This window comes from Epinephelus moara, chromosome 8 (genome assembly GCF_006386435.1).
Source record: "Epinephelus moara isolate mb chromosome 8, YSFRI_EMoa_1.0, whole genome shotgun sequence".
Classification (NCBI taxonomy): domain Eukaryota; kingdom Metazoa; phylum Chordata; class Actinopteri; order Perciformes; family Serranidae; genus Epinephelus; species Epinephelus moara.
This window is the reverse complement of record NC_065513.1, coordinates 34,420,506-34,432,102: the sequence shown is the minus strand read 5'-3', so window position 1 is coordinate 34,432,102 and position 11,597 is coordinate 34,420,506. Positions and strand designations below refer to the sequence as shown.

The 11,597-nt window shown below is 38.8% G+C and overlaps 1 protein-coding gene across 1 annotated transcript; it reads left to right on the top strand.

Annotated features, from left to right (window-relative positions):
• The first annotated feature begins 636 nt into the window (after positions 1–636).
• On the top strand, positions 637–10,374 carry LOC126394885 (flavin reductase (NADPH)-like). Its single transcript, XM_050052026.1, has 5 exons — positions 637–684; positions 5,492–5,635; positions 7,714–7,915; positions 8,380–8,544; positions 9,439–10,374. Exons 1-5 carry the CDS (start codon positions 676–678, stop codon positions 9,594–9,596), a joined length of 678 nt encoding a protein of 225 aa, XP_049907983.1. The 5' UTR covers positions 637–675; the 3' UTR covers positions 9,597–10,374.
• Positions 10,375–11,597: the final 1,223 nt, after the last annotated feature.

Genomic DNA, 11,597 nt, shown 5'->3' with positions numbered 1-11,597 from the left:
AGACAAAAACAAAATAGATTTCAACTTGATATGAAACAATGAGAAGCAAGAAAACATTACATTAAATTTGAGAAGCTGTAACCATCTAATTTGGGTTATTTTTAATTGATGAACAAATGAATTGTCACTGATTAGCAGTTAGCTAATTTTCTGGGGAACGGCTAATCAGTTAGCATAGCTACAGGTATATGCATGTTAACCAACGGTTTAGCTGGGTGCTAATTTCGCCTTAAAATATACATTTTTTCATAAAGTCTTAAGTCGCTAAGAAACTTACTTGAAATGGTAATGTAATCTTGGATATAAACATGGAGAAGCAAGAAAACGTTATATTAAATTAAAGACGCTGTAACCATCTAATTTGGGTTGTTTAAATGATGAACAAATTCATTGTCACTGATTAGCAGTTAGCTAATTCTCTGAGGAACGGCTAATCAGATAGCATAACTACATGTATGCTAACTAACGGGTTAGCTGGGTGCTAATTTCACGTTAAAATATATATTTTTGGATGAAGTTTTCAGTCGCTTAGAAACGTACTTGAAATGGTAATGCAATATCATTCTTCGTGTCATCAAAACGCAATTTTAATCTATCATAAATGTATAAACTGAACAACCTTTCAAAAACTATTGCTTTACAAACATACTTGAACGCCTCACTCTCTGGACAAGTATGGCGGAGGTGAGTTATCTAATGTTTGTTTATTAGCTAGCCAGCACTTCCTGACAGCTATAAACGTGCTGTCCTCTCTTTTATATGAATAATAATTAACGCCGAACTGTCATGCTTTGGGGAAATGTGAGAAAAACGTATGTTGCTCCGCTTGCTGGATAAATAAACACGTTTTAAGAAAGGTGCGAGTTTGAAATTGGCGAAAACATTGGTGCACCCTGGTTGGAGGGGGGGTCATATCGAGTTCAGTATGTTAGGTAACCACGCAGTTGCCAGTTCATTAGGCACTTAAAATAAATGCCATCTACTTGCAACAGTGCTGCTTTAAATCCTCATTTTATTAAGGTTAGTCACAATGCTCAGGTTTTGTTTAAACAGTTACAGTGAAATGTGAATTTAACTTAATATGGCATCATGTATGATCCCAGGGTCCTGTGTCTCTTGATATAAACTTACATTATAAGAAATTGCTGAGGGCTAACCTCATGATTCAAAATACAAAATAACGAGGTTATATGGATGTTTCAAATGCAGATCAATGTCTAAAATCAACAAAACAGTCTAGCCCATAAATGAGAGGTATTCAAGTATTATAACATCAGCTGTTGGTGGGTGATTTCCACACACTGACCCAGAGAAATATACACTGAACATTTGACATTGGGAAAAACATTGGTGGGAATATATACCAATCAATCCAATCAATCAGTTTTATTTATAAAGCCCAATATCACAAATCACAGTTTGCCTCACAGGGCTTTACAGCATACGACATCCCTCTGTCCTTAGGACCCTCACAGCAGATAAGGAAAAACTCCCCCCAAAAAAACCTTTAATGGGGGGGGGACGACGGTAGAAACCTCAAGAAGAGCAGCTGAGGAGGGATCCCTCTTCCAGGACGGACAGACGTGCAATAGATGTCGTACAGATTAACAGTAATCCGTATGACACAATGGGACAGAGAGAGAGAGAGAGAGAGAGAGAGAGAGAGAGATGCAGGACAGACGGTAATGACAGTAGCTTACAACAACTTTAATGAAAGTAATAATATTATAATTATAATTCTGGCTGTTGTGGTACAATATGTTGAAAGTATATATTAATANTAAGCTTTATCAAAGAGGAAAGTCTTAAGTCTAGTCTTAAATGTGGAGACGGTGTCTGCCTCCCGGACCGCAACAGGAAGATGATTCCACAGGAGAGGAGCCTGATCTACTTTTGGAGACTTTAGGGACCACGAGTAACTCTGCATTCTCAGAGTGCAGTGTTCTGGTGGGATAATACGGCACTATGAGCTCTCTAAGATATGACGGAGCCTGCCAATTTATCTCTTTGATGAGTCATATTAAAAGGATATTGAGCTGAGGGCACTGGGCACTTAAACTTTACAATATGTAGCTTTTCTGTTTTAAAACTTGGCATAATCATTGACCCTATAGTGACAAATGTGAGCCTTTCTTAATTTGTATATGGCTTCTGTGTTTATAAAGCAATATGAATACGTAAGTTGGACGGGGAAACAGCACTTCCTGATTCTCTCCTGATCATTATCAAAAGTTGGCCAGTGTCCACAAGCATTAAACAAGTGAGCTAAACAAGGATTTAACTGCATGTAAAAACTTTAAACCTTGATCCAGTCCCTGTATTTAAAGACCTAAGAATGTCCTAACAGTATGGTATTGTTGTCAGTGCAGACCCAAAGTGAAGTCAGCCTTATCGTCATAGAAAGTTCACATACTTTCAGTACTAATTCATTTTCCATGCTGGTGTTTTATCCTTTTTAAAATGTCAGAGGTTTTTAGGACTCTCACTTAATTCTGTATGTGTGCTTTCATAGTCTACTGCTGTATTGGTAGGTATGATGTAAAAGTGGGGTGGCACTGGTAGCTGCTGAAGTCAAACTTGCTTTAGGTTATTTAATTTTCATAACAGCATCACTGTTTCCTTTCCTTTTACTTCATGCTACTTAGTTAATTACACGTCAGAGTCACTTCCAGCCTTATATCATCATCCAAGCAAATCATTTCTACATTGATCTGACAAATTTTACAGGACAGGATGTGCCTTAGGGAGTCAGTGAAACAGCAGTCATATAAAATGGGAATCATTCTTTACCCTGTTCAAGTATCACATACTTCTTTTTTTCTCTGGGAACTGGCGTGTTGTAAATGCCAGGAGCATGGATGGCCAGGACAAGAGCAAAATCGTTAAGTTGTAGTGGAGTATCAAGTGACCTTTGACCCTTTGAGATCAAAGGGCATGCAAGGTTTGGTGTAGCACATGTAAGACTATATCCATGAGAATATACTGTCTAAGTTTAGGTTTACAACCACATATTAGAACTGAATTCCTGTGATTGACAAAAGAGGAGCAACAAGTGGGAAAGTTGATTAACATAATTTCTTTGAAGAAGTAATAGTACTGCTGTTTGTCCTAAGTAGTTTCTTGCACTTGCATATCAGCATTAACTAGTAGTTCAAAGGTTTACATTTGCTTAGTTAATGTTGAAACTCAAGTTAATATTTACAAGAGTATTACATCAGAGCTATTAAACATACTATATTGTTTCAAAGTTGAATCATGGAGATTTTTAAAGGAATTTAATTATTATAGAATGCAATTGCATGTTTTGAATTTGTACACAACTACTCTACAGATGGTCTTAATGCACCATTTACATGATTGACTGTAGCTTTATCTGATCATGTATTTTTAATTCTGTCATCTATAAATGAGACTTTTTAAAATATGTAACATGCCACCTGCTTTCACCAGGATTCAGTCACATATTAAGTTTACTTGTATTGAACCTTTAAACAACAAGGAAACGCAACATACTTTACATAAAACATAAAAAGCATGAAGATAAAATATAAAAAGAACATATAAATGAGGGGGCGACACGGTGGTGGTGGTTTTCTCTGGGTACTCTGGCTTCCTCCCACAGTCCAAAGACATGCAGGTTAATTGTTGACTCTAAATTGTCCGTAGGTGTGAATGTGAGCATGAATGTTTGTCTGTCTCTATGTGTCAGCCCTGTGATAGTCTGGTGACCTGTCCAGGGTATACCCTGCCTCTCGCCCAAAGTCAGCTGCGATAGGCTTTTAAAAGAATGACATAAAATGGAAAATAAAAATCTGCCAAAAAACAATAATTACAACAAATTCTTGTAAGTCTTTGCGCAGCTGCTGTTACAGTGCAGCACATGGCTCCATGTTGAACGCAATCAGCTTAAACATCACAACTTCTGTATCACCTACCAAGAAATGCATTCTGAGAATGATTTCCTAACCAATATATTTTGAGATAAGTTCAACTTTATCTGATAAATATCTTTAGAGCATCTGACCAGCAAGCTCGTCATCCTCCACTCCTGCAGAAGTAATCCATTCGACTCAGTTGGATTCAACAAAGACTCCCAGTGTTTGTTCCTCTTGCCTCATCAAATAGAGGTCTTCATCTGCCTGTTACTAAACTGTGCCAGCGTCATAAAAAGATAATTCTTTTGTAATGTTTGTACTGGTATTTAAAGACGTATCAATCATCTTGCAAATAATAGCAGGTTGCATTCCTGCACCTGTAGTTAAGTGACACAAAAAATAATCTGCACCAATTTGGTGATCTAATAACTGTTTTAAATGATTTATTGAGCAAAAATTGCCAAATATTTTATGTATCCAAGCTCTCAAATGTTCAGTTTGCACCCATTTTCCAATGCTTTTTTGTCCTAGTAACTAATAAGAATAACACATTTTTAAGACTGGTGTAGTATCACTAAACCCACCAAACTCCATTTAAATAAATAGTAATTTTAGCATATACAGAGTTGGGAGGGGGACATCTGGAAAGTTTGCTCAACCTGCTGCCCATGCGCCCAGCTTCGGATTAGCGGATGAAAATGGCCATGGATAGATAGATTGATAGAGCCAGCATATTTTCACATCTAACTGGGTGAATGTAGGTTTTATTTCAGTCAGACCAGTTAGTGATTGTTGGAACAGTGGAAAGACAAACCAACACAGCTTTTGTGAGTTTTCTGGTGGAATTGGCAATGCCGGTTTTAGGGCTGTTTCTGGTTAAATAAAGAGAATCTTACTCTTTAACATAAAGGCCTTTGTCTGTAGGGATCCTTTCTGTAATGTTGTCAGACATATCTAATAACAATCTCAGCCTGTCAGTGGCAAAAGCAGTTGTAGTGGACATAAACTGGCAGTGGGAACATGCCCTGAATAGTTACGTTGCAGCCTGTTTCGCAGCTGCCAGCTGCAGCGTTTTTTCTCAACACTGAACCAATTTCAAAAATTGTTGCTCCCATTTGTAACTTTGTCACAAAAACATGAGAAAGTAGTGTCCAGGTTGAAAAATACCAAACTTACCCATAATTGGATTTGAAAAAGTTATTTTAGGATATCATCTTTAACTTGTGCAGACATATTTCACTATCCTCTGGCTTTTTTCAAACAGTCATTAGTTGGCATCCAAATTTAAAAGTGTTGCAAAACTCCCACAGGTTTTCTTCATTGTCCGTGATTTAACTTCTTTAGATTTTTCCTGTATCAGTGTCCAATGTATAGACAAGGATTCAGTGTAGCACTAATCTACATTTTTAACATAAAACCCATCATATGACAAACCTAAATTCCTCAGGGCAAGCTTTTTAGATTCACCATGGTCATCATTTTTTACACTTGCGAACAGGGAGGGAACTCCCCACAGTTAGTTGGCGTCAGTCAGTAGAGAGGTCAGAGCATTCACCACGTCATCCAGTGATAAGCTTCAGCCCTGACTGAGCTCTGTGTGTGTGTGTGTTTGTCAGAGTCTGAGTATGAAGATCGCCGTGCTGGGAGCCACTGGGCAGACTGGACAGTATCTGGTCAACCAGGCGCTGCAGCAGGGCCACACAGTCACCGCCATCGTCAGGAACCCAGGAAAACTCACCGTGCATCATGATAATCTCAAGGTAATGTGACACTGTGTTTGTGTTGTGCTGTCTTTGCTGCTCTCTGCATGGTGGGTTCAAAGATCAGTCTCATGATGCGTGTTTTATTGTGTCCGAATGAAGGTTGTATGAGGTAAAACCTTGAGTACTCTTTATGTTTCTGAGCAAAAGAGTATCAAGTATCAGCTGATAAATTTTATTGCTCTGTGCCAAAGAGCTCCATTATTGCGCTCTATTAATAACACTTTAATGAGTCACACTGTTGCACTGGGTGACATTTTCGATGAACAGTGGCAGTGTGCTGTACACATACGCCATCCTGTAAATACACCACAAAATATGTATTAGTTTGCAGCTGAAAGTCATCCCTAACAAATGCACCTTTTTTCCTCTGTTTGAGTAACTTTTGTTACAAAATGTAGTGCTCACACCCAAAGTGAAAAGCAGAGAGAGCATCATTTGAATTGTGTTTTGGGAAACTGTATGTAAAGTGCTAAAACAAATATTAGGATTTAAGTGTTATATTGTACTTTACCTCAAGAAAGTGTGATGGAAAGCGACAGATATTTGTATTGAAAGCAAGTAAAAAGGCTGTTATTGGGAGCTGGGGGAAGGTAGCTTCTACCGAAACAGCAGCAAGGACTAGAAATCTTCTGACCCGCCCGATCTCAAAGAAATATGTGAAATGGACACAAAATCTTAACAATGCATTACGTGGTGGTGGGCAACAAAATGTGTTAAAATTACCTGCTGGCAACATGAAAACAATGCCAGTGCAAAGTCAGTGAGGATCTTTCATCATGGTGGACATAGGAATTAAGTGTAAAGAGTGAGAGGTGCCCGGTGGCTTAGTGGGTAGAGCAAGCGTCCCACATACTGAGGCAATGTCCTCGCTGCAGCGGCTGCAGGTTCAATTCCAGCCTGCAGTCGTCCACTGCATGTCATCCCGGCCCTCTCTCCCCGTTTCATGCTTTCATGACTGTTCTAATAAAGGCAAAAAAAACAAACAAACATAGACTGTCCCATGTGAAACCAAAAGTCATCGTAGATACAGGACTTAACAGATTTTATAAGTATGTATGTTTTCATCACTTACATCTCGTATGTAATATTTTAGCCAAAACCACAACATCTTCTTCGGCCTAACCAAGTTTTTTTTTTTTGTTCTCCAAACCAAGTTGTGACCGTTCAAAGACTTTGCACTGGCACATTTCATGCCCACCACCACATAATGCATCAAGAGGTCGTATCCATTTCACATTCCAGTTGGCACTGGATGTCAAAATGACATCAGAAAGGCTTTGGACTGTTACGTTAGACAGATGTTAAATTTTGGTTGGAATTAAAATCAGGGTTAAGATACTTTAAATGTCAAATGACGTTAGAATTTCATTTCATTTTACCATTAACTCATTGTGCAGGTGTTGGGATTTGTACTTCATACCTTACGACTAAATATTGTTATTTCATGTCAAGATGACATTGGCATGAGACATTTGGAAGAAGTTGGATTTTAGTGACTTAGCAACACTCACAAACTTAAAAACAACCAGGTATCAACTTTTAATTACGTTGGTGGCCAGCTGGGGTGTGTATGTGAGACTGTGTTGAGCTGACACTTATCTTGAGAATACAAAAAGCAAAACTGGGATAAAAATGGGCAAGATGGAAATGCTAAAAGACAGAGCTTTAAATAAATCCATCAGCAGGATCGCATGATAAATGGGAAAATATGGGAATTCCCTTATCTAGTTATTTTCTTAATGTCTCAGGTCAGTTAAGGTTAAATTGGATAAAACTTATTTTTTAATGAGACTCTGCATTTATGACCAATTTGTAAAGATTTTCTTAGTGTAGTCTCCAGTAGAAACGGTTGGCCTGGGGCTGAATGCCACAGACTAACTATTCATTCTTTATGAAAATAAATCAGTTATAAATCCTGCAGTTTGAAATGCATCATGTGCTAAAATACATCAATAAAATACCTCAGTCTTGAGCCCTTAAATGAATAAGAAATACTTGTGTGTGATCACAAACTGATGATCATGCTCTGCTCATATACATATATGTATTTGTGTTTCCCTGTCTGCTGCTTTCAGGTGGTGGAAGCTGATATTTTCTCAGCAGACAGTCTGAAGCCTCACTTTAAAGGACAGGATGTCATCATGTCCTGCCTTGGCTTCTCAACCTCCTTTTTCTCGCCGGTAACGGGCTACTCTCAGTCCATGAACGCTATGGTCAACGCCATGCGAGAGGTGCGGGTCAACAGGATCATCACCATGACCTCCTGGTACACTGACCGTGAGTGCAGCACACGTGATGATGTCGTCTGTGGGGTCTCTTATGATTTGTTGATGGAAGAAGTCCACCTGATTGTTCTTATGCCCTTAGATTTCAATTTTGGGTGCTCTTAGAGTTGTTTTGTGTTGATATAAATTACTCTTGGTGAGCCAACATCTTCTCGAAATAACTTATCACGACTTTCAGATGTCAACTAGGAGTCTGTGGCTTTCAATCAAACATTTACAGCTACTTTTTCAGCTAATTTCATTTACCAATTTATGTATTTTCCTGGAGTTTAAACAATACTTCACAATCTATCAGTGGACTAAGTTTGTACACTTTTTATTTTTATTTAATATTAGCACAAATGGATGTATGTATAACATTAAAGCTGGTCAAGTTTTGTTCCTTGCACATTTTTGATGAATTGTGAGAGGTTGAAGAGAATAATTTCGCTGTATTTTTTTGTCTGTTGTTGTTAGCTAACTCTGGAACGCAGTCATCGTATCTCATCCGCTTCCTCCTGCTGCCGATGATCCGAAGCGTCCTCACCAACATGCATGAGATGGAGCAGTTTCTGCAGAAGACCAGCGACATTAACTGGACTGTAGTTCGCCCACCTGGTCTCAAGAACCTGCCCGCCTCAGGTAAAAAGCAGACAAGCAGTTGCGTAAGAGGGGTAGCAACAAATCTATGAACAGACTTAAGAGCTAACAAAAATAGAAGGCTGTCAGAGCGAGGGTGACGACACCAAGAACAGCAGAGCTTCATTGTGTAAAGCGCTGAAGAAGCCCTCTGGGTCTAATTTGACACAGTTTAAGCTTATTTTCATGCGCTGTCATTACTTTATGCAGCATTTAATCAAATGAAAGGACCCTTTTTGTGTTAATGCTCATCCTTCCCTTGAGGTGTCAGCGTGTTTCCATAAAGGGTACACTGTTTTGTGCCTTTTACTTTACAAGCACTGTACTCAAAGGAATATCTCACCAAATCATCAGTAACTCACCCTGTGTAACAATGAATTTGTGAAGAAAATGTTTCTCTTGCATGACTCAAAAACAGAGGAAATTCTTCATGAGTCCAAGTCATAGCCATCCGCAAAACTATGTCAAAACATCCGTCAACAAACTCCCACACAAGTCTCATGTGGAAAGCCCTTTCTGAGCCCTTCTTTGTGTTTTCAAGGGTTCGAGTTCGGATTCATCAAAATCGCACAATAACACAGCAGTAGACCAGCAGCTCTCTGTTTATGTGAAGCGAGTCTGGCTTTAACGAGAGCACAGATAAGTTTCAGTTCAAGTTCAGTTCCCTGTCAGAAAGGGCTGGAGTACTGAACATACAACTGGATAAATGAGACTTGAATTTTACTGCACAAGTTCACGTGGAGGCATGTGAGAAAAATGTTTTTATACAGTCAGTATGAAAGTAAGTACTTCACACAACCCCGCTCACAAAATCGGAACTATTCCTTTAAAGACCAAATGAAAAAGTTGTTGTAATGACCTCTGACTCCCAGTTTTTCCTCTCTGTGTCCTCCACAGCTCAGGAGTTTCTGACCCATGAGGGATACTTTGTGCCTGACAGCAGTGGTCACCCTGCGGGCAGCGCTGTGGCAAGAGGAGATGTGGCTCGCTTCATGCTCTCTCTGCTCAACAGCAACGCCTGGGTCAAGAAGGGAGTTTCCATGACGACCAAATAAGAGAGAAGACGCCAACGTTGGCATTAATGAAGGGGGGTTCACCAATCTTAAGTTATATCTAGCCATATTTTTCTAAAGTTGTCTAGGTTTTAAAGTATCCGCCTTTGAGTTTTCTGCTTCTGCCCCTGATACAACAGAGGCAAAGGAAAGTTTTCTGTTTTGGATTTACAGCTCACAACTTTACTGTTTTTATTCATCCTCACTACAATAATAGCTCTGATAAATTCATTGTATGCAACCTGCCACATACCAAAATCAGACAGACAAAATTAGAGACTGGCTTGTCGAGCATTTAGCAACTAAACAGCCACATTTTCCTGATAATGAAGTAAAAATAAGGAGTGCTGCACTGGGTTAATGCTCTGTGTAGATGTAAAAAAAATCAGGGTGCTCCTCAAGAATTGGGCAAAGAGTCACTTAAAGATAAAAAACAACTGACCAGCTCACTCAGTGTAAAAGTTCATCATAAAAGTAGGCGGTCCAAAAATGCATCGGATGCACTCTGACTGTAGTTAAAAATCCTGAACCCTGATGAAGACTATCTTGTCGAAACGCATTAGTTGTCCATGTGTTAATAAAGGATTTTTAACTACCGTCAGAGCCCTCCGATGCATTTTTGGACCGCCTTCCTGTACTGTACTGTGGACTTTAACGCTGAGTGAGCTGGTCAGTTGATGTTTTTTATCTTTAAGCCACATTTTCCTTTGGAAGTTGGTTGAGTCCGAAACGGAGCCAAATGGAGCATCATGGACTCCTATTCTGTTTTGTTTTTTTTTTTCAAATAAACGCTCATGTGTTTCTGTATCCTCTTAATATGTACATAAGCAACTGCCAGTTTTTAGGTGATGATGTGTCAGTGTTGCGTTTGCAGAGTAAGTGGCCTAAAAAAAAAAATCCATTATTTCACAGACCTGTAACTTCATGTTCAGTGAATTACGCAGAGTTTTTTAAATCTAATTTTCAATGCTGTGAGCACAACAAACAAAATTCATTTCATCTCGATTTTATTGTGGCAACAGCAGAAATTACAGAACTGATATCTTGACCCCTGGGCAAATAATGCCAAAGCTATCTTCATGGTTAGATACAACTAGAGCTAAAAAGGAAAAGGTGTTTCTTTGTTTTATTGGTTTGAACTCGCCCTTTACGTCCTGTCTTCACAGCCTGCTACTGAATATTACAGTAGAACTGCCTAATACAGCTTAACCTGTCTGATGAATGTCTTTTAATCTACTCTTGTTTAGCCTAATGTCAAAGTTCACCCCAGAATCAAAAAAATACATATTTTTCCTTTGAGTTTTTAAAATGTATTTATTTTGGCGCTTTGAGCACCACAAGCCAAGTGCCATCGAGGCACATATTGGAGAGAAGGCAGACATCTGTTCAGCCGATATCTCCAACACTCAGCAAGTCACACCAAAATAATCTACGTAAATAAATGGCGCTACATGTAAGAAGTAAAATATGTATTTTTGACTTTGGGGCGCACTGTTCCTTTAACATATTCTTATTTTTATATGTCTGTAAACCTTCATTAATAAGTTTACCATTTAATCATGTTGGTATTTTCTACCATCAGTGGTAACCAATTATTATTGCTCCATGAATGTTCACTGCACTTACACATGTGAATGAAGTACATAATTTCAGCCACATGGGGGCAGCGTTGCACCAACAATACTTCCACTACACTTTTACTTCCAGCTGCTGTTGCACAGTGTACTCACATGAGTACTTAAATCTACATTATGTGCTGTATCAGTTCCATAAAATAAACATGCACTTAACAAAACTGATTAAGGGTGATTTGTGCTGGAACTGCAGTTTGAGAACTTCTGTGCATTGTGTGATTGATGTGTTATCAACTATTCAGCAATTTGACCTCTGATTAAAGCTCACACGAAGATCTTCAACACCATAGATGGCTCATTAGCTGTTTAAGCTGGTTACAACATTGCATAATTCTTCAGTGTTTAAAGGGCAAATCTATGCTAATCACAC